Source organism: Pangasianodon hypophthalmus, chromosome 19, assembly GCF_027358585.1.
Source record: "Pangasianodon hypophthalmus isolate fPanHyp1 chromosome 19, fPanHyp1.pri, whole genome shotgun sequence".
Lineage (NCBI taxonomy): Eukaryota > Metazoa > Chordata > Actinopteri > Siluriformes > Pangasiidae > Pangasianodon > Pangasianodon hypophthalmus.
Window position 1 is genome coordinate 1,879,336 of NC_069728.1, and position 24,400 is coordinate 1,903,735.

The 24,400-nt window shown below is 41.2% G+C and overlaps 1 protein-coding gene across 2 annotated transcripts in view; it reads left to right on the forward strand.

The window, feature by feature from the left end:
• rxrgb (retinoid X receptor, gamma b) overlaps positions 1 to 24,400 on the forward strand; it is a 46,083-nt gene that overhangs the window by 15,310 nt on the left and 6,373 nt on the right. The window contains exons 1-7 of one of the 2 annotated variants that reach the window (XM_026946896.3): positions 11,444 to 11,595; positions 13,651 to 13,850; positions 16,124 to 16,271; positions 18,983 to 19,162; positions 19,341 to 19,501; positions 22,292 to 22,421; positions 22,661 to 22,793. In XM_026946896.3, the coding sequence (XP_026802697.1) occupies positions 13,695 to 13,850; positions 16,124 to 16,271; positions 18,983 to 19,162; positions 19,341 to 19,501; positions 22,292 to 22,421; positions 22,661 to 22,793 (908 nt within the window). In that variant the 5' untranslated portion in view covers positions 11,444 to 11,595; positions 13,651 to 13,694. Of the gene's footprint in view, positions 1 to 11,443; positions 11,596 to 13,650; positions 13,851 to 16,123; positions 16,272 to 18,982; positions 19,163 to 19,340; positions 19,502 to 22,291; positions 22,422 to 22,660; positions 22,794 to 24,400 lie in introns of those variants that run through there. The other variant, XM_026946895.3, reaches the window with a different exon arrangement.

Here is a 24,400-nt window from a genome sequence, read left to right on the forward strand (position 1 = left end):
CAGCATTAGTAGCAGTGCTGAACTCTCCTTCTTGCCCAGGGAAAAGTGTACAGTCACCAAGTGACTTAGGGGCGGAGCTACAGGCCACTGATTGACTTGAGTGATTCATGAGTCATGACAATTGTGTTTGACCAGACAACTGCCTTTTTAACTAGAACTGCTTTTCTACCAGACAGAACGGTACATCAAGTCTGAAAATGAGCCATTGCTTCTTACCTTTCTTCTTATCTCTTTTCTTAATGCCTCCATCACTGGGTGGTGGAGGTGTGTAGCATATAATACAAGAAATTTGGTATTCATGAATATCTTATTAGTTCAGGAAAATGTTTGTGCTGTACATTTCGCTCCTGCGTGTGTGAATTTTATGAAGACTCAAAAAAATATAAGAAGACTCACTAATGTATACGTCGATTGTGAACCTCAGCTTCAAATAAATAAGCTCAGACGAGCTTATTTATTTCAATTGCACACGTATTTAATAAAACATTTTGTGAAATCCAGACATTTCATTTTAATGGCCTCAATTAAAGAAATAATAAATAGAAAAAATGAATAATTAAAGAAAGCAGGCCATCACAAATTCATAAAAGATCCTGTGCCATTCCTGTGAATGTCCAAGTCATGTCAGTGCTTGGATTTCTTGATCCTGACACGTTTCAAAGAGAGATAAGTGACTAATCAGGCCTGTCTCAGCGTACAATGAGCCGTATACTCCCTGGTGTCCTATGTGACATCATCAGGCTTCTTCCTGCTTCTTCCTCCTGCCTTTCTAAGACGGTGTGTTGGAGGCCGAATCAGTGCACGAGAAGCCAAAGTGTGAGAGACTACTGGCCAGGACACTTAACACAATTAAAAAGCAGTTAAATATAGCAGTTTCCCTCTGTGATGTGTTTGGTGTCCATGATCACATTTTCTTTTCATGTCACTTGAGCCTAATTCACACCTAGTTCACATTTTTTTTCTGTAATTTGTTTCCAGATTTTGGACTTTTCAGGTGCTCTTACACTAATAAATAATGTATTTTTTATTGAGTCAACTTCCACTTTTGCCTCTGAGAAATTCTGAGATATTTCGATCTGGCATAAGGAAACCTTTACTAGATTGATAAATGAGGCTCACTGTGTGTGTGTGTGTGTGTGTGTGTGTGTGTGTGTGTGTGTGTGTGTGTGTGTGTGTCCAGCTGATCTGCAGCAGGAAGCCAGGAAGCTTATCCATTTTATCATGGATAATCTTAAATAATCCTGCAAATTCCACAGGCTCCTCCATTGCCTGCACTCAGCCAGCTGCTAAACTCACACACACATACACACTTGTACTCATTAGTATAGCCACTGAGGTTGTGGTCAGCACACATCACAGGTGCACAGCCAGAGTGCTGGAGTAGTGCTGAATTACTATGGGCCATTACATGATGTTATTATTATCACAGACGCTTCAGCACTGTGTTGTTACAAGTGACTGTGTGTGAAAAGTGTATTGTGGTCTCGAACCTGACCCACATTTTAGTGGATTATATTGAGTTTTACAAAATAACAAAAACCTAGATAGAAAGAAAGAGTTGCAGTCCTACCTATAATCTTGCAGATAGATCTGTAATAATTGTCAATCAGTGATTTCATTTTAAAGACACCATAGTAAACCTCTACATGCTATAGCGTTGCGCTGCATGTCCCTAGTTTCTTTACTTTCAGCCATTTGCTGACATTTTTCTGGTCATGAATTTAGCTCACCTTTTTTCAGACAAAGCGAGAGACATTTTTGTTCATTAGTCAGGATAGGAGTCATGATTTTGTCCTTAGCTGTAGAGAGTTTCTAATGGTATAGCTGTGCAGCTATGCAAGGCTCGTCTTTATAGTCTCGAGTTTTCTTACATACTGTATCAGTATGCATCAGAATATGCATCAGAATTTAGACAGAATGTAGAATACAAAATATGTTTGCTAACTGTAGCCTATAACAGATAGTCCTGTTTTTGTTTCATGTGGTGAGTGGGTGTTTTAACGCATGAGCTAAAATAAAATCTAGCTCCTAGTAGGATTGGGCTATATGATGGAAGTATCATATCGTTCTCAGAGACATTTCAACAATACATACAGTACGATGTGAATATGTATCATGATATCATGTATACATGAGATGATGTATACAGGTTTATTAACAAACTGCCTGTGATAATGTAGTATTGCATTAAAAACTGTTTAATTTAATCCCTACAAAGTTCACTTCACATTTCAGACACCTTTAAGAAACATTCACTCGACAGAGAAAAGCCACAGTGATTAACTCAGAAGTGTGCTGGAGAGTGGCATGTTTACCTCATTCATTTATTCATTCATTCATATTCAGTGAACAAGGTACCTGCATTATTCTGGTCAGGGTTGACAAAAAAAAAAAAAAAAAAAAAAAATATTTATTTATTTATAAAATGTCTGATTTTCTTCTGGAGTGTGCTGAAGTGGGATTTAAAAAAACAGTTCTGTGCACTCACGAAAGTACACAATCTGCTTTTTTAAATACATTGTGATAAATTATATCAGTTACATTGATATAATAAATGTTGGGACAGAGTACACACTGTTGACTGTGACTTAATGATTTCGGCTTATTTTTATGACATGTGCACATATTCCCAGGACATGCGGTGCTACTTTACAACACACTGAGGGTTTTTTTTTTTGTGTGTGTGTGTGTGCGTGTGTGTGTGTGTTTTGCCATTTGTACCACTGTAGCTTTGGTCAGGCTTCTTGAAAGTAGTTCATTTGATTTCATAGCATATTCATTTGGAGTAGATCAATAAGGACTGGAAGTGCACTGTCATAGAATGCAGGAGTCTCTCTCATGCCTCTGTGACTCGGGGTATGGTACAAGACTTGGCTTTGGTTTGTTTGTTTGAATTGGGTCGAGCGGCTGTGTGTGTATGTGTGTGAGTGAGTGAGTGAGTGATTTCTTCGTCTGTTGATTGCTCTGCAAGTCTCTGTAGATGTCCATGTTTCCTGGTGATTTCAGACCATGTGCAGTTAATCAGTAACATGTTGTAACCTGTGTATTTGTGACAATGAGACAGTGAGACTGGGCAGTAATCCCTAGAGAAAACAGACATGGCTTACTGTTTGACCCAGTCATATAACTTTACGTAGTTTACTTATATAACTAAACAGAGCTAGTGAGGTCAGACATGAAAAAAGAATGTTTTTAAGACAAATGGACAGAGATGTAGGTATTTATTCTCCTGTATCAAGCTATCAAGCTCAAAACAGAAGTGTCTCAGAGTAGAGGTTTGCAGCTTCCTGTACTTTAATACAGGAAGTCAGATATGAAGCTTGCAGGACACAAAGAGGTCACAGTCATTAATATGGGAATGTACAGGCTACTTGTGTGGAAATGACAGTCATTAACCACATTCATTTATTCATCACCAGGAAGTGCTTTATCCTGGTCAGAGTCTAGGTGGTTTAAATTGGGGGGGGTGGTAGGACAGTGAGGAAAAAGTGAGGAAAAAAAAGAAGAGAGTGAGAAAAAAAAGGAGATGCCTGGACCAGGAACCACTGCCCAGTGATCCTCTGCCAGCTGCATGGCTTCGTCTAGGGACAAGGGCCGGTGGCCCTGGACCCACTCCACCGTTTCTGTCAGGACTCGAGTGATGAGCTGCTCCAGTACCATGTGCTAGATGATCCATTTTGCATCCTGCTCCTCCATCATCAACCACCGGCAACAGGAGTCCTTCAGCTGCTGCGCATAGGTGAAGGGGCAGCTGATCTTGGGGAGCTGCAGCAACAGGAAGCGTCGGCAGTGCTCTTCAGGTGTCCAGCCGACATGCTGAAGGACCGCCCACTTGACACTGGAATACTCCAGCGGTGTCCACGGTGGCAGCTGCTGGGTGGTGAGCTGGGCTTCCCCCGATAGCAAAGGGAGGAGTCACAGAGCCCATTCCTCCTCCAAACATCCCCACGCAGCTGGTGCACACTTGAAGAGCTCCAGGAAGGCCTCCAGATGATCCACGGAGGCAGCTGCTGCTCGTGGCGCAGGCCGAGGATTCAGGCTGCGCTTTTCAGCGCACTTTCAAAACTGAACAGAAAACACCCGTGGCTTTTGCTCTGTCAGGTTCCAGTTCACACTTCTTGGCCTGTGGATGTGTGTGTGTTTCTTGCGAGCTCTGCCAAGCGGTCTCGCAATCTGTCTCTCTCTCTCGCCCACGGGTTACGGGAGTCACTGAAAGCACCAACAGACAAAAATAAGTAGACTGCCTGTAATCAGACACAGGTGAGAATGATCAGTTGACTGACATCTCTGAAACAGAAGCAATGTGGAACTGAAACATCTGTTCAGTTTCAGTCCAGTTTTGTTTGAGTGATTAGTCTGAGCTCGTACAGTCGTACATGATGTTCCTGAGCAAAGACACGTCACATGCTTCCTCCATGACAGGAAGTTTTGTAACTAATGAATGTGGGATTGAACCATATTAGAGAGATGTTTAGGGAGATTTTTTTTCCTGCTTTAAATAACACACAGTTTTGCAGTGAGAAGTGTGATGCTCATAACACTGTCAGAGGAAACTGAGAATATACAGTAGATTTACGGGATTCCGTATGATTGTAATCTGCAGATTTAATGCAATGATAAATACAACTCGTGGCTAGAGGTTAGTACAGCCATCAGCATAATCAGTATAATTAGCATAACATCACTCAGAATTAGACCTGATCATAGAAAGTGTGTTGTATCACTTTCCTGTTCTGCAAAAAGAAGAGAGTGAGAGAGTGAGAGAGAGAGAGAGAGAGAGAGAGAGAGGTTAGTATAGGACACACACACACACACACACACACACAGCCTGGTTTCAGTGCCTATGGGTTTTCTAGCTTTTGCACATCCGGAACTGTAGAATGTGCTTTTCAACGTCTTTCATGTGATTCTTCTTCCGTTTTTAAGCAAGGGATGTAGGAGTTAGTCCAAGGTCAAAGTTTTTCGTATTGCACTTATCATGGCCTGTTTAAATATTAAAGTTCATTTTATGATTATATGCAATTGCTGACCCTGATATACCCATGAGCTTGCCAAGATAAGACAATGATAAACAAAACAGTCTTTTTGTTGCTGTAGTCTGATTACACTGTAAAAAAAAATTCTATGCTACAAACTGAGCCAAAACAGGATTATTTCCCATCTCTCTATCTCTCTCTCTCTATCTCTCTCTCTCTCTCTCTCTCTCTCTCTCTAGCCCTTCTAACTTTTGTGTCCTCTTATCTGTTTCATGACAGCTGGTGAGATGATAAACCCACTAAAGCGGCTTTAGTGCTACGATTGATTAGACATCAACCTAATTTGGAACAGAACTCTGTGTGTGTGTGTGTGTGTGTGTGTGTGTGTGTGTGTGTGTGTGTGTGTGTGTGTGTGGACTTGCTGGACTGTCCCTGTGCTGCCTGACTGGGCAATTACCACTTGCCAATTTAAACAGCTGTTCTTTAAACTTGCAGTCCAGTAGTCTGTGCACTTTTATTCCAAGGAAATCCTCAACAGTGATGCAGTACAGTGATGCAGTACAGTGTACAGTACAGTGATGCAGTACAGTGATGCAGTACAGTGTACAGTACAGTGATGCAGTACAGTGTACAGTACAGTGATGCAGTACAGTGATGCAGTACAGTGTACAGTACAGTGATGCAGTACAGTGATGCAGTACAGTGTACAGTACAGTGATGCAGTACAGTGTACAGTACAGTGTACAGTACAGTGATGCAGTACAGTGTACAGTACAGTGATGCAGTACAGTGATGCAGTACAGTGTACAGTACAGTGATGCAGTACAGTGTACAGTACAGTGATGCAGTACAGTGATGCAGTACAGTGATGCAGTACAGTGTACAGTACAGTGATGCAGTACATTGATGCAGTACAGTGTACAGTACAGTGATGCAGTACAGTGTACAGTACAGTGATGCAGTACAGTGATGCAGTACAGTGTACAGTACAGTGATGCAGTACAGTGATGCAGTACAGCGTACAGTACAGTGATGCAGTACAGTGATGCAGTACAGTGTACAGTACAGTGATGCAGTACAGCGTACAGTACAGTGTACAGTACAGTGATGCAGTACAGTGTACAGTACAGTGATGCAGTACAGTGTACAGTACAGTGATGCAGTACAGTGATGCAGTACAGTGATGCAGTACAGCGTACAGTACAGTGTACAGTACAGTGATGCAGTACAGTGATGCAGTACAGTGATGCAGTACAGTGTACAGTACAGTGATGCAGTACAGTGTACAGTACAGTGATGCAGTACAGTGTACAGTACAGTGATGCAGTACAGTGTACAGTACAGTGATGCAGTACAGCGTACAGTACAGTGTACAGTACAGTGATGCAGTACAGTGATGCAGTACAGTGATGCAGTACAGTGATGCAGTACAGCGTACAGTACAGTGATGCAGTACAGTGATGCAGTACAGCGTACAGTACAGTGATGCAGTACAGTGATGCAGTACAGTGTACAGTACAGTGATGCAGTACAGTGATGCAGTACAGCGTACAGTACAGTGATGCAGTACAGTGTACAGTACAGTGATGCAGTACAGTGATGCAGTACAGTGTACAGTACAGTGATGCAGTACAGTGATGCAGTACAGCGTACAGTACAGTGATGCAGTACAGTGATGCAGTACAGTGTACAGTACAGTGTACAGTACAGTGTACAGTACAGTGATGCAGTACAGTGATGCAGTACAGTGTACAGTACAGTGATGCAGTACACTGATAGTGTACTATCTGACGCTGACAGTGTACAGTACAGTGGTACAGTACAGTGATGCAGTACATGGATGCAGGACAATTATACAGTGATGCAGTACAGTTATACAGTGATACAGTACACAGATGCAGTACAGTTATATAGTACAGTTATACAGTATACTGATAAAGTAGAGATATAGAATACACTGATAAAGTAGAGATATAGAGTATAGTATGCTGATAAAGTACAGAGATACAGTACAGTTATACAGTACAGTTATACAGTACACTGATAAAGTAGAGATATAGAGTATAGCATGCTGATAAAGTACAGAGATACAGTATAGTTATACAGTACACTGATGAACAGAGATATAGAGTATAGTATGCTGATAACAGATACAGTACCATTATACTTTACAGTTATAAGTACACTGACACAATGATGGATTGGATAGTGTTGGTTTGATTTGTTGCATATCAGGGTATTTTATATCCGTATATTGTTCTGCGGGTATCGACACATGGCAGTCTGTTCTTGCTGCTGAACCTGATGGGTAACTGTTAAAAGCTGCACTTTGCACCCTGACCAGCAGGTCATCACTATCACTACAGAAGCCTGATTGTGAAATACTGAATTTGACGCAGCATTCAGTAGAAGTGGGTGAATAGAGTGCAGACTAGCTGCTAGATCTTTCGATGTCTCAAACAAAATCCTGGCAGGAAACCCTTGCAGATCAGGTACTAGGGCTGTTCACTGCTCTGAAAGAAAGCCTTGCAGATCAGACACATGGCTACACAGATACACAGCTATGGTGAAGTGCTGGCTACACTGAATTGGTTGTGGTTTTAATACAAGGTAGTTCTATTAAATGCATGTCTACATATGTTTGTAAAAACTAAAGGTTCGTATAGAGGCTCCCAAGTGGTTTGATGGAAAACCACTTTGCCCTATTGTCTGGAGATTGCGAGTTTGAATCCTGCAGTCCAAGTGAGCAAAATTGGCCATGCTCTCTGGGTGGGAGGGGTGGCATGATCTCTCCCCTATCAATCACAGTGACACTAGCCAATCATGGTCATCTGTGAGCTCATGCAGAAGGAGATGGATAGTACTTTCCTCTGAGTGTGGTACACTGCTCCGTGATGCAGCATGCACAGCGGTTCAAAAAGATGCAGCTGACTGTCTTCACGTGTCTCAGAGGGTGATTACCTTCAACCTCCTGGATTGGTAGCTGTCCTATGATAGGGGAAACCTAACTGTTGGGTGGGAATAGGCCAAGACTAAGGGCGTACTCACACTAGGCGTAGTTGCCTTGTACCGTGCCCACGCACAATCGTCCCCCCTCCCCACTCCCCCGCTGGCCTGTACTCACATTGCACTTAACGTTCCAGGCCTGAGCACGCTTACATCATTACGATGCGACTTTTTGTTTTGAAGAAAACAAGAAGAAAAGCGCTCTTGCACAGCATAATGGAGTCCATCATTATAACATTACTTGCTTTGTGGCTTATTTGGAATCGTTTGGGGCGCAGTGCCACACGGCTCTCTCACATGCCTAATAGATTTATCACTTATGCAGCTCAGAGTTTTTCACTTAATCATGCTGCACATATCATTACCCTCATTCCATTGAGGGAGGAATTTGCAGCTTTACTCGCCGACTACAATTCTCGTTCATCAATAAGATGAGAAACAAACCTGTTATGAACCCAGATATTCTCAAATGAATTGAAAAGTGTACTATCCAAGTAGTAATAGAAGATGTTTATTGTTGTAATGATGACAGTAGTGCACACACAAGTAGTAGCCTTTACTGGTTAACATTAGCTAACTTTATTGTGATTAGGTTACTGTAATCTGACACAAAATATTGGTCTGTCCCTTAGCATAATGACTGAAACACAGTCTACTGTTTATGTTATTATACTTCAAAGTGCTGTAAGGTAATAGTCTATGCAACAATTAACTTACAATTAACGTTACTTCTGTATTCTCCAGAGATGTGGTGTGTGGTGGGAGCATGTTGTCACCAGCTGGACAGATTGTAAATGGAAGATAAATTTTAGAATGAGAGAGACCACATTCTTGCAGTTATGCAACATCCTATGGCCACACTTTCAAAGAGTGACAACCACATTCAGGAAACCAGTGCCTGTGGAGCAACGTGTGTACGCTGTGTTTCAGAACCATCTCCCATTTATTTGGGATTGGCCAGTCTACCGCAGTCACTACTGCCATCATGTTGCCTCTGTAATTGTGAACAATTTGCTTTCCCTCTAAATCAGAACACCCTCGGAACATGAAATCAAGGTCATAATTCATGGGACTCATATTGGGATTTTAGCTACACCTGACAGGCCTGCAGACTACTACAACCATAAAGGTTTCTATTCTGTCATGCTGCAAGGTGTGGTTGAACATCGACTTCGGTTCTGGGACATCAGTGTGGGTTGGCCGAGCAAAGTCCATGATGCCAGAGTGTACAGCAGTTCATCCTTTTATGGGAGGGGCAGAGTGGTACACTGTTGCCTAATATCACAGAGAGGTTTGCAGGAGTAGATGTGCCAGTGGAGATGTTGGGGGATGCAGCATATCCACTACTGCCATGGTTGATGAAACCATACCCTGAAAACCAACGAACAACTCTTGCACAGTTCACCTTTAACAACCGGCTCAGCAAGGCATGGATGACAGTGGAGAAGGCATTTGGCCATCTTAAGGGAAGATGGCAGTGCCTAATGAAGAAGATGCCATCGACAACATCAACACTATCATTGCAGCCTGTTGCGTGCTTCAATGTTTGTGAAGTTAATGGTGAGGAATATGATAATATCGATGTTCATGAAGAAAATGAGACCTGTGAATGGAATCTTCTTAATGCAAACACCATGTCAAATGCCTCAAGAGATGCCTTGTGTTCGTATTTCTCAAAGTATTTCTGTTGAGATATTTTTGGCACATGCTGGCAATAAATTCATATTGTTCATAGTACTGCATTTTTTTTTTTTTTGATAACATGAACTGTAAATTTTTGGCTGATGCTGGCAATAAATTTATATTGTTCATTCCAAGAACAGTGTGGACCTTATTGGTTTATAACAGACAAAACATTGGCTGATGGCCAAAATGTTTTATTCAAAGCAAAATCTTGAAGTACTTCCAACGGTCAAAAGTCAGTACTTCACAGAACACACCACTGAAGTGGTAACACGTAAAAATAAAAATATATTTGTTCATATACAAGTGTTCAAATATATAGGCCACATAAGTGTAACTGTGTTAAGGCACTACTGGGAAAATAATTCTGTGTGAAGTAAAAAAAAAAAAAAAAAAAAAATGGTAGCATTACTTATGATAATAGTATGTAGTATGTATGTAGTATGCAGATGTTACGTATATTGTGGTAGCATTACTTCTGAACATAGAATAAAGTGCATTATAATGAACATTCTTCAAAATATGAAAAAAGAATTAACAACCTAGTGTTCAGACAGACCTACTGGATATATGTTAGGCCCCACAACTGTTTAAGGCATTGAAATAAATCAGCAGGTATAAGTCTTACAGTACAGAACAAAAGCAGCATTGTAATTACAATAATACTTGTAAATATAAACCAATTACACAATATTGACTGTATGCAAACAAAGAACTAGGCCTATAGCTTAAAGTTTGGGATAGACCTGTGTTGATTGAACGGGCTGATCAGTGTGGGCTGGTGGTTTCTCCTCATGGGCAGGGTAGGAATAGTGCAGAGGAGGGGGATGGTGATGTTGTGAATGTGAGGCTGTGTGCTGCTGGAATGAAGGCATCATGGCATCAAACAGTCTGTTCATCATTTGCTGGAACATCCTGTTTAATTCTTGGCATTCCTCCCTCTGTACCTGTTGCCGATGCTCCTCCATCTCCATTTGTGCCTTCATCCAGTTATTGAGCATCTCCTTCTCTTGCTGGTGACGCAGCTGCTCCCCTTGTGTGAATTCATCATGCTGTTTCTTTTGCATGTCCATAAAGGCCGCCATCATGTCACTTACATCTGTCTTCATCTTCCTCTTCCTATTCTTGCCCTGTACTGAGGGTGTTCTATCAGGTGTACTACTATCAGAGGTCTCATGTGATGTGACTGTCAAAATAAAAGCAAAATAAACATTGTAAAAACAAATATAAATATTTGCTCATCTTAATAATCACAGGCAAAGACCATATGCTGGCATGTACAGATCTTGAATGACTGAGCATCAACATAACCGTCAAATAAGAGCTAGCATAGGCTAACGTTACTCAATGCTCAGTGGGCTAAGCAGGCCAGTGTCCTCCGTAACGTTGTCAGATGGTGCAGATGGTGTTCCTGAATGCGACTCCAAAACTTTAGGTTCGCTATTTGGTTTAAGGCTGATTATATTGTCCACAGCATCATACCACTGGAATCTATCCGTTTTGTCCGATGAGCTGCCAGATTTACAGAGTGCATCCATATGCTTTATATACTGAACCTGAAGCTATTATACCAAATATCTCAGAGTTCTTGTGTATTGTGTCTAAGTTGTATACTCTCGTCTGCCCAAATTTCCAGTAAACACTGCACCTCTGACATAGACCAAAGTGATCCCTTTACCGCCATGTTTTAAATGGAACAGTTGCATCAACGATGTCATGTTTCTAGTTCTGTGCTCAGCCACAGTTAATGATCACACTAGATGCGTATCGCGCCTGACTCCAAGTGAACCATGCCCGAGCCCACCTCTTCAAGCAGGCCTGGGCATGGTTCAGTGTACTGTGCCCGGACACGGTACGGAGCGATCACACTAGTCAAACGAACTGCACTTTGAGGGTCAACTGTGCTCGGGCACGGTACAGATCGCCTAGAGTGAGTACACCATACATTAGAGAGAAAACTGGGTGTTAAAAACTGGGTGTTAAAAAGTTTCAAAAATGTTTTTAAATTAAGCTAACACGACATGCTCTTTCAAAATATTCTAAGAGCACAGATGTGCCTGTATTATAGGTATACCTTCACACATAATCACACACACACCTTCAGGAACATCTGAATATAAGAATCGAATGTGTGAGATGTGCAAATGCAGAATTATATTCTAAGAATATAAGAATCGAATGTGCGAGATGTGCAAATGCAGAATTATATTATGAAGTATTTACTTGTACAACATTTCTAGTCTAGGCAGACAGTTTTTTTTATCAATTAACAGCTTCATGCTTCTTTTTACAAAGTTGTTATTGATCTGTCATATATCAAAACCGATGGCGGATTAGCCAAAAAGGTGCATATACTCAGCCAAGAAGTAGTTGTAACAGTATTTGTTTGAAACACTGCAGTGAACCTGAGCACTTCAGTGAGGCATGAGAGTGAAAAGCCAGGTTGTTCTGAGCTGTGTTCAGGCCTTCTGGCCTCGCTTCAGGATCAAAATGTGACATTTACTAAAAGCCACTGTCAGAATGTGTCTTGTGTCACAGCCAGTGAGCAAGAGATTGAGAAAGGAGAGTGGAGGAGGAGCCACTCATGGACATTTTAAAAACCTCTTTGTTGGGCAGTTTGTTCTCTGATAAAGATTGAAAGACAGTCTGATTGAATTCTGGAAAAGAAAGCTTACTATAATGTGGTGTAAGTTAATCTCTGAGAGTTGATAACTCTCCTATATTAAGATTCAGATCCATTATTAACTACATATATGGGTATCACCACATCCCCATTCAGCTACAGTGTGTTTTATTAGCAGCTGACTGACAGCCTTCTTAAGCAGACTCTCTTAGTAAAAATTAAAACTTAAATTATTGTTATTTATACATGCACTGGGGTTTCTGGGACCCTGAACAGTGAGGAAGTAATGAAAATGTCAGGTTTAGAGAGAGTGGTCACTGGCACTTCATTGCTGAGGTTTCTGCGTATTACACTGTAAAGCGTGTGAAACAATGTGTGCAGTTTTCATATAAAATGGTTAGTGGTGTATTGTTGCAATTACGGCTGTAATTCAGCCTGTTTAGGTACAGAGTAGAGGCTTTCTGAATTAGTTTCCTTTACTTCTATTATTGCATTTTGGTGAAATTCTGGAATGTTAAAAAAAAATCTGATGATCAAAAATTACCTTAAAATACAGCTGGGTTTTTGAACATCTGGAGTTTAGAGTTCTATTTTGATGGAGTTAGATTTCTGGATGTGTGTCAGTTAGGTAATCTTTAGTAATTATGATTGAACATGATAAGCAACTTCTGTATAAATCACAGAGATGGGAGTGTCTTCTTTCGGAACGCATGGTCATCACACCTCTGTGCTACATACATATTTGTATTAATATATACTGATCGTTTTAACTTCTATTATAGCTTCTTCTTGTAGGGTTTGTGGCTGTGTATGCTGTGTTTTATCAGCAGTAGGTTACAGTTACCTGTGTAAGGAGCTCAATAACCCAAAAGGACACATCCTTTTAAATATCGTCTGTATTTTATTGTTCTGCATTTTACTCAGCCAGTACTTTGTTTTATTGGGAGGCAATAGAAAAGAGCAAACGCTTCCTGAAGTGTACTGAAGAAAAAGTGCAAAGCTTCCTTTCCCAGAGGATTTAACATCTCTTTACCAACATGTCAGTTAGATAGGATATAGTTTAATATTATATTTTATATTGTAAAAAATACTGACATGACAGATTCAGATGAGACTAAAATCCAGAGATAATTACATTACCCCACCTGCCCATATAAAACTAGTCCATATTTGAATAAGATCTTAAGAGCAATCCTGTAAAGTACATTCTAGTAAGTGTTCTAGTAATTTTCCAAAACAAATCATTTATGGGTCATGTAATGCCATCATCTGTGAAAGCTGGAAACAGATACTGTGCTTTATTGAAAATCATGACAGTTTATCATACCATGAATATTATTAACTGTTTGTCTCTTCCCACAGACTCACCTGGGGCGCTTAACTCCTCCCTCTCGCAGCCTCCATCAATGAGCTCCATGATCAATCATGCGTCCGTCATCAGTACCTCAGGTCCGCTCCCTTCGGCTATGGGCTACTCGGTCATCACTTCCTCTATGAGCTCGCCCTCTGTCTCACTACCCTCCACGCCTGCCATGGGCTTTGGCGCCCTCAATAGCCCACAGGTAAAAATGCTAAATTCTGATCAGGCCGGAAATCTTGAGTCCCCTAACAGAAGCTTAGACTGGGCCCCATCTGTCCTATACCAACAGTCTCTACTTTCAGGGCCATTTGTGTAGCTCTGGTAAAAGTGAACATGTTGTTTGGGTTTTAATTGTAAAAGAAAAGAACTTCATATTGCCTTAGTGGCTACTCCTAAAGTGCACAGAGTTTTAGACACATGCTTTAAAACATTGGTATCACTGGTAACCACTGAGCAGTCTCAGTAAGCAAGCCAGATCTAAAAATAGCTTAGTCTCACATAGATGTCATATATCACATTTATTGGCTTTGACAGTAAGAGTAGTCCTGGTTAAGGTTGGAGACGAGTTTAAGATGAGGAGTAGATGAGGTTGGTTTGTGCAGCAAATGTTTACTGTGTGACCCACCACATGCCTTGTGAGATAAACAGTTTCCTGACAGAAAATTCAAGGAGTAAATAAATGTAACAGAGTTACTTCAGAAATTGAGTGTTTTGAAATAAAATCCATTTTCAGTTGTGCAAAGTAACCTTGTGTCTCTTTTGTTTGTATTATCTGAAGAAGTCATAAATAGAAGCAATCATTTTCTCTCCTTGCCTTTTCACTTCATGTCATTTCCACTGAGAAGCCGTTTTTTAAATGTGGGCTTCAGTTGGGGAAGGGGGTTTAATAATTCACTATAAACTACACCTCTGGCGGGTCACAGTCCTTGAACAGTGCATGGACACTACAGATTCAGAAAAAAGCTTACTTTTAACTTAAATGGTCTTTTATTGGTCATTTACTGAAAGGAAAAAGTGCACTGGCTGTGTTTTATAGCCAGAAGTGCTGACAGAACATGAGTGTTTAGAGTAGAACTAAATAATTTATGCTAATAAAAAATAAATCTTTGATTATTCGGATTTGTAATCTGACACTTACATAGATTGTTCAAGACAGTATTTTATTGCAAACCAATATGCTCTTAATGTCACTCTTGAGCTTTCATATGGTTTCATATGGCTCTTCTTGAGCAACAGTTTCTTTCTAGCCATGCCTCCCATATACTTGTCAATTATGGAGAGCTCTTGAAATGGTTATGTGGTGCACCTTCACTCCACTCTCAGCCTCTGTACTCTGTAACTCCTTCAGAGTTACTGTTGTCCTCACTATGGATTCCTTCACCATTCTCTGTCTTGTTTTTGAGTTTTGAGGGAAGGTTTCGTGTGGGTAGAGCTTGGGTGGTGTAATGCTGCTTGCACTTCCTCACTATTGATCCAAAAGTGCTTACTTTAACTTTCTTAGAATACTTCTTAGTCTTTGTTTTCACTTATTTCCTTCAGACTGACCCTCTCTTCAATCACAGTTCAACTGGGGTTATTTTTGTTCAGCAAATGGGAGGTGTTTTAATATTTCACAACCTGGGGGTTTGAATACTTATGCAAGTAGGATTTTTCAGTTTTTGATTTTGAGTGAAATATTTGCTGACCAATAATTAATTTTGACTTTGAAGATTCACTGTTAAAGAACATGAATTTGCAATAAAAATACTGACAGGAAGAATATGTGCATTTATCATTTGTTATTCGGGGGGTTGAATACTTTTGCAATACATTTTGGTTTTCTCTCTCTAAAGATCACTGTAGCTAACTGATGCTGTATTAAACCTAAGCCTAACCTTAACCTCAGTAACTAGAATGAAATGTTTGTCTCTTTTAGTTTTTCAAATAAAAGATGTAAAACACTGTATTTTTGTGAGGACCCAGTGTTTGTGAGGACATTTGGTTGTCCTTGGTCTTCAAAAACGACTGAATGTGAATACACACACACACACACACACACACACTTGTTGGTAACACATTCATAAGGTCAAGGGTATGATAATACGGGAAACAGAAGCTTACAGTGGGGACAGAAATCATGAAAAGATTTAAAATGATTTGTGTGTATGTGTTGAGATGTCTGCCCTGTACTGGCAGGTGCGTAGCAAGCATACATTGCCATACATCTGAGCAACTAAGTGACAGAGTGAGAGAAAGAGAGGGTGATAGAAAGATATAGTGAGAGAGTGACAAAGAGAGAAAGAGGGATGGATGGATGGTGTTTATAGAGTAATGGACACAGGCAGAAAACTTCACAGTTCCACTGTGTGTGCCTGTCGATGCAATAATGCAAGATCTGATCTTAGCTCACTCTTTCTCTTTCTCTCTTTCTTTCTTTCTCTCTCTCTCTCTCTCTCTCTCTCGCTGTTTCTCTCCCTCTCTGTATTCATCCTGCAGATGAACTCTCTGAGCAGTGTCAGCAGCTCAGAGGATGTGAAGCCTCCTCCTGGTCTGCCACCTCTGGCCAACGTCAACAGCTACCAGTGCACCAGTCCTGGCTCCATGTCCAAACACATCTGCTCCATCTGTGGTGATCGCTCCTCAGGTAATCATTGTGATTTTATATACAATCAGCACAGTATGCTGAGGGCTATCTTATTAAAAATGCCATCTGATATAGATACACTGATCAGCCATAACATTAAATCCACCTGCCTAATATTGTGTAGGTCCCCTTGTGCCACCAAAACAGCTCTGACCCGTTGAGGCATGGACTCCACAAGACCTCTGAAGGTGTGCTGTGGTATCTGGCACCAAGACATTAGCAGCAGATCCTTTAAGTCCTATAAGTTGTGAGGTGGGGCCTCTATGGATCGGACTTCTTGTCCAGCACGTCCCACAGATGCTCGATCTGATTGAGATCTGGGGAATTTGGAGGCCAAGTCAACACCTTGAACTCTTTGTCATGTTCCTCGAACCATTCCTGAACAATTTTTGCAGTGTGACAGAGTGCATTATCCTGCTGAAAGACGCCACTGCCATTAGAGAATATCGTTGCCATGAAGGGATGTACATGATCTGCAACAATGTTTAGGTAGGTGGTACGTGTCAAAGTAACATCCACATGAATGCCAGGACCCAGGGTTTCCCAGCAGAACATTGTCCAGAGCATCACACTGCCTCCACCTGCTTACCTTCTTCCCATAGTGCATCCTGGTGCCATCTCTTCCCCAGGTAAGCGACGCACACACATCCGGCCATCCACATGATGTAAAAGAAAACATGATTCGTCAGCGCAGGCCACCTTCTTCCACTGCTCCATGGTTCAGTTCTGATGCTCACGTGCCCATTGTAATCGCTTTCGGTGATGGATGGGGGTCAGCATGGACAGCAAGCTGCGATGCACTGTGTGTTCTGACACCTTTCTATCATAGCCAGCATTAACTTTTTCAGCAGTTTGTGCTACAGTAGCTCTTCTGTGGGCTCGGACCAGACGAGCTAGCCTTCACTTCCCGTGGGCATCAGTGAGCCTTGGGCTCCCATGACCCTATCGCGGGTTCAATGGTTGCCCTTCCTTGGACCACTTTTTGTAGGTACTAACCACTGCATACCGGGAACACCCCACAACACCTGCTGTTTTGGAGATACTCTAACCCAGTCATCTAGACATCACACTTTGGCCCTTGTCAGAGTCACTCAGATCCTTACACCTGCCCAATTTTCCTGTTTCCAACACATCAACTTCAAGAAGTGTTTTCTTCAAGCGACAATGTTTACTTTTTGATGATAATGAAGCATAGAAAAGAGTGGTGCCATACTATTAAAACCTGTTATTTCAAGTTTTTATTCAGTGTTTACAAACAAAAATCTTTTCAAAGACATTGGTACAAGAATAGATTTTAATGTTCAACCACTTGCTTCCTGCAGTGACTAACACTAAAAGGACAACACTCAGAAATGTTGCAATAATTCAATTCAATTTTATTGGTATGGTGCTTTTAACAGTGGACATTGTCACAAAGCAGCTTTACAAAAATATATAAATTCAGGATATAAAATTTTAAATTTATCAATTTATCCCTAATGAGCAAGCCAGAGGCGATGGTAGTAAGAAAAGTGCAGTCTAAAGCTATCATAGCAATTGTAGTCCTAAGCCATCGTAGCAAAACTGTTCGTATCAACTGCAGTCCAAAGCCATCTTCATGGTTTCTAAGTGGTACCATCCACAGTAATCTCATGCATAAATCATATAAATTTAATATTTTATAATTAAAACCCGTTCCGTTTACCACGGCATCTTCTTTCAATGCTGTGTAACTATTTAGAGCCAGCACTAATTCAGCAACAAGAAGATCCTGTGCCATTCCTGTGCATGTCTAATTTTGACTGTGTTCGGATTGCTTGCAACTGACACATTTCAGAGAGAGATAAGTGATCGATCTGGTATGTTTCAACCTACAATGAGCCGTATACTATCTCCCTAATGTGCCGCGTGCCGTCATCCAGTGTGTTGCTGAATACATCAGAGCACATTCCACCTCAAGCCTTAACCTGACTCTGTTACTGCACGTCAGCTCCTCATCATACGTCTGGTAAACAAAGGTTTTTGGCATAAACAGGAAAAAATCAGGCATCTGTTTAGTTTATATGGTAAGCTCTATTTTCACCTTTTCACATTTTGCAGTGATGGGCATATTTGCTTTAAACTTCAACTCATGTCTCTTAAAGTTGCTGCAACCTCCTTCACCATGCTAAGCATAGCGTCCTGCTTTTCCAAGACAGCTTCAATGAGGACCGTTAGTTTCTCTCCATATTTTGGCCTTTTCAGCTGCTGTGACTGCTGGTAATGCTGCTAAATAATATTTTCTTCTATCTGCCTCTGCCTCTGAGAAATTCTTCTTTACTTTGGCCATAGTCATTTTGCACTTTACGCTCTGTGAGCTTTGTCTTTTATGGAAGTTTGCGTGCACCACTAAATGCAAATCAGTTGTGCCATGCATGCACCTGGGAATTTGCGGGTGATTGCCATATATCTATGAATACGAAGAAAATCAGTGTTTCCCAAATGTTTGTAAATCCAGCAGAAATTTTTAGTTCAGTTTGGCTTACACAAACATTTACACACTACACTAAAAGACTGATAAATGAGGCCAATGTTAGTAGGTAACAGAAGTCATGTGTCAGTCAAAACCATGTCTGTGCTGATTGAGTACATTTGGGGTTGGGAAAATTGGGTGCTTTTTTTGGCCTAGCTATTCCCATTTTGTGTATGCTTTATGGATTACAGATTGTGTTGTGGCTTTGCCGTGAATGCAGGAAAACACTATGGTGTGTACAGCTGTGAGGGGTGCAAAGGTTTCTTCAAGAGGACCATCCGGAAAGACCTGACCTACACTTGTCGAGACAACAAGGAGTGTCTGATTGACAAACGCCAGCGCAATCGCTGCCAATACTGCCGCTACCAGAAGTGTCTGGCCATGGGCATGAAGAGGGAAGGTGTGTGTGTGTGTGTGTGTGTGTGTGTGTGTGTGCACGTACGTGTGTGTGTACTTCAGATAAAAGTAGTACCAAAGTAACACCAAATACATCCATCCAAATACAAAACAAGTGTTGTATCAAATAATAGATACATGCTAAAAAGGACTGTAATTATGTCCCTCCTGGCTTACTGTAGCGGTTCAGGAAGAGAGGCAGCGTGGGAAGGAGAAAAGCGATAACGAGGTGGAGTCAACCAGCAGTTTTAATGAGGACATGCCTGTGGAGAAGATCCTGGACGCTGAGCTCGCAGTGGAACCCAAGACTGAAACACACACAGATGACAGTCCAGCAAACTCTGTAAGTCCTTAACTGGAACACGGAGTTCATGCTATGTTATTAATAACACTAGCAAGCTACAACACCAGTGGTTTATGGCTCAAATCATTTCTAGTTCATGTGCATTAAGAGTGTGTTTAGAAAACTGATGAGCTTTTTCTTTAATTATATACTGTCACAGTATGAAACTAGATGATTTACAGTATTTCTTATTTCATTTCTGATGAAAACTGAACTAATATGAGCCTGTGCATGTAGAGACAATTAAGAGTAAATGAAACTAATCAGTCCAATCAGTCATTTAGGATCATTTGAAATGGTTCTGCTGAAAACAATAGCAATATCAATATAAAGTATAGTAATCTTATGATCTACATTTTGGGCCACATTCCGAGTTGGGTTAAACTCACATAGTGAGTTAATGCTGAAATGGCAGATATCACTCTTCAGACCTCAGATTTATCTCTGGACTTATGCACTGCTTGGACAGTTGCAAACACAGCGCAGCAGAGGCAGATATTGCAGTTTTCACTATTCACTCTTACAGTCATGGGAAAAAGAAAATACACCCTCCTTCAATTCTATGTTTTTATTTATAAGGGCCTAAATAACAATTGTATGGTCCTCACAAACTTCAATAAACAAACAAATAACCTCAGGTGACAAAATAACACAAGAGATTTCAATATGTATTAATTTTTCCCAAAAAGCAAGCTAGCATTCAGAACGTAAGTGGGAAAAAATAAGCAGGCTACATGCTTCCTACATCCATAATCATTAAGAGTGTAATCAGCAGCCAGGTGTTACTAATGAAATTCACAAGATAAATTAATCATCAAGAAGTGTGACTACCTCTATAAAAGCAGAAACTTTGGCAGTTTAGTGTTCTGGAGCACTCAGGTGTGTGTCTACATCATGTCTAGAAGAAAGAACATCAGCCATGACCTCAGAGAAGCAATTGTTGGTGCTCCGCAATCTGAGAAGGGTTATAAGGCCATCTCCAAACAATTTGAAATTCACCATTCTTCAGTGAGAAGGATTGTTTACAAATGGAGAGCCTTCAAGGCAGTTGTCAATCTTCCCAGGAGCGGGCATCTCAGCAAATTCAGTCCAAGATCAGATTGTTTAATGCTCATATAAATAAGAGATATAAATAAAAACCTAAATATGAAATAAGAGTATGGCAGCATGACTTAGGTTTGAAAAATTGCATCTGAACAAACCACAAAAGTTCTGGAACAATATCCTTTGGACTCATGAGACCAAGGTGGAGATGTTTGCTCATCATGCACAGTGCCATGTTTGGCAAAAACCAAACACAGTGTATCATCACAAACACCTACCAACTGTCAAGCATGGTGGTGAGGGGGTGATGATTTGGGCTTGTTTTGCAACCACAGGACCTGGGAAACTTGCAGTCATTGAGACAACGATGAACTCCAACATACCAGAATATTATTGAGACAAATGTGAGGCCATCTGTCCAGCAGCTTAAGCTGGGCTGAAATTGGTCATGCAACAGGACAATGATCCCAAACACACCAGCAAATCGACACCTGATTGGCTAAAGAAGAAAAATATCAAGGTGTTGGAATCACCAAGTCAAAGTCCAGACCTCAACCCCATTGAGATGCTGTGGCGGGATCTTGAGAGCTGTTTATAAACGAATGCACTCAAACACTGTTGTAAAGAAGAGTGGGCCAAAATTTCTCCAAAACGATGTGAGAGGCTGATAAACCACTATAGAAAAAGATTACTTCAAGTTATTGTTGCTAAATGTGGTTCTACATGTTACTGAATCATAGGGTGTACTTATTTATTCACACCGGGTTTCAGTGTTGGTTTACTTTTTAGACAAATGAATACATATGGAAATCTGTTTTTTGTTGTGTTTTTTGTTGTCACCTGAGGTTATTTGTTTGTTTATAGAAGTTAGTTGAGGACCACACAATTTAGGCCCTGATAAAATCATAGAATTGAGGAGGATGTACTTTCTTTTTTCCATGACTGTAAGCCTTTTTTCCTCGCACAATATTTGCTCCAGAGCCTCTACTTTAGTAACTGTAATACTATACACATAGTATTATGGGGGTAAAGCAGTGCCTCTGTCTGTATTCGAATTTAAAACTGAAGTGGTTATGGCCTTAACTGAAACGTTTTTTTTTCTTTTTTTTTTTTTTTTTTTATTAAGTCCTACCACTAATGACCCTGGAAACACTGGAAGAAACCCATAGGTAGAAATGTCAGCAGTGTCAGCATAGCATGTGAATTCTGACTCTGACAGTTCACTCATGTTCAGAATTGGTCTCATCTAGAGAAGATTGTGGGACTGTTTTTTTTTTTTCTTCTTTTTTAATCTACCCATGATATTTTCTAATGAATTTAGTTGGTTGGATTTCCCAAAATATAAACAAACTAGCAGCCTAATTTAAACCACCACAGCCCTGACCAGGCAGCTGTAATGAAGGAACACTGTAAATGCATTGCCACAGCGCTATTAGTTCATGTTAATAAACATGGCCTGTTTGTCCCACAAGCTTCATATCTGACCACTTGCTTGTGACTGCATGAAAGTAAAAACCTCATGCTCATTCAACTTTTTTGTTGCCCTGTGAACCTTTATGGCAAGCTTTCTTAAAGAAATATATAATAATAACAATGTCTATTCATGTTTGGCTACATCCCTATAAAGTTTACTTATGCAAGCCAGTTCAGTAGCAAGGTCTCTAATACTAATTGTTGGTAAAAAAATAATTGTCTCTGTCTGTCTCTCTCTCTCTCTCTCTCTCTCTCTCTCTCTCTCTTTCTCAGACAAATGACCCAGTCACTAACATCTGCCAGGCAGCAGACAAGCAGCTCTTCACACTGGTCGAATGGGCTAAAAGGATACCTCACTTCTCAGACCTTCCCCTGGATGATCAGGTCATTTTGCTTCGGGCAGGTAAGCCACACAAACACACACACCCACACACACACACACAAAAAAACTGAGGAACACTATCCTCTGCTCTACAAATATTTCCCACCTGCACCAGTAGACACCTCTTGAGAATATCACACTGCTACACTAACAAAAAGAGTTGCTTATACTGACAAAGAGAACATGTTGTCTACATGTATCCCTCCTTGCTTACTAATATTTTTTCACCTCCTGATGTTTCATCTTACTGTTCTCCTAAGGCTGGAATGAGCTGCTCATCGCCTCCTTCTCACACCGTTCGGTCACAGTAAAAGATGGTATCTTGCTGGCCACAGGTCTCCATGTGCATCGGAGCAGTGCACACAGTGCTGGAGTGGGCTCTATTTTTGACCGGTTTGTATGCATATTTCGCTAGCATTTGTAATCGTTTAAATGGATGTTTCACAAAGCTGATGGTGCTGAATATAGTAGGCCAGTGGCAGCTCAGGGATGAAGCATCTGTCATAATACTGGGAAGGTTTCACCAGCAACTTGAACACAGCCTTTAAAGAAGCAGCAGGCGTTCATAAAATCCTCTGTTGCAAATCACAATTACAGTGAAAACAGTGGTGAGCCTTCCACTTCCTGATGTATATGCACATATATATATATATACAGCCATAATGTTAAAACCACTGACAGGTGAAGTGAACATTGATAACATTGATTATCTTGTTACAATGGCTCCTTTCAAGGGGTGGGATATATTAGGCAGCAAGTGAACAGTCAGTACTCGAAGCTGATGTGTTGGAAGCAGGAAAAATGGGCAAGTGTAAGGATCTGAGAGACCTTTGTGACAAGGGCCAAATTGTCCTGGCTAGACAACTGGGTCAGAGCATCTCCAAAATGGCAGGTCCTGTGTAGTGTTTCCAGTATGCAGTGGTTAGTACCTACCAAAAGTGGTCCAAGGAAGGACAACCGGTGATCTGGCGACATGGTCATGAGCACTCACGGCTCATTGATGTGAGTGGGGACCGATTGCTAGCCCATCTGGTCTGATCCCACAGAAGAGCTACTGTAGCACAAATTGCTGAGAAAGTTAATGCTGGCTATGATAGAAAGGTGTCAGAACACACAGAGCATCGCGGCTTGCTGCATATGTGGCTGTGTAGACGCAGACTGTTCAGAGTGCCCATGCTGACCTCTGTCCACCACCTAAAGCGCCTACAATGGGTACGTGAGCATCAGAATTGGACCATGGAGCAATGGAAGGAGGGGGACTGCTCTGATGATTGTGAGATGCTCTGGACAATGTTCTGCTGGGAATCCTTGGGTCCTGGCATTCCTGTGGATGTTAATTTGACACATACCACCTACATAAACATTGTTGCAGACCAAATACATCCCTTCATGGCAACGGTATTCCCTAAGGGCAGTGGCCTCTTTCAGCAGGATAATGCGCCCTGTCACACTGCAAAAATTGTTCAGGAATAGTTTGAGGAACATGACAAAGAGTTCAAGGTGTTGACTTGGCCTCCAAGTTCCCCAGATCTCAATCCAGTCGAGCATCTGTGGGATGTGCTGGACAAACAAGTCCAGCAAGGTGGGAGGCCCCACCTCACAACTTACAGGACTTACAGGATCTGCTGCTTATGTCTTGGTGCCAGATACCACAGCACACCATCAGAGGTCTTGTGGAGTCCATGTCTTGACAGGTCAAAGCTGTTTTGGTGGCACAAAGGGGACCTACACAATATTAGGCAGGTGGTTTTAAAAAAAAATGACCCCTTCTGCTCCTCCTCGCTGCCTGACCCATCCTGATGCCCTACTTCTGGTTGGAGTTTTCATCGGTTGAGTTTGCTCGCTGCTGCTGGGGCCCCATATGGATTGCCTGAAGAACTGTTTGGATTGCTGGGGATGGTGCCACCTGGGGGCTGTGGAGATGGCTTGGGGATCACATATGGGGAGCTGTACTGTAATGGCTTGGGACTGCGATTGCTGTAGTGGCTTTGGGGCTGCAG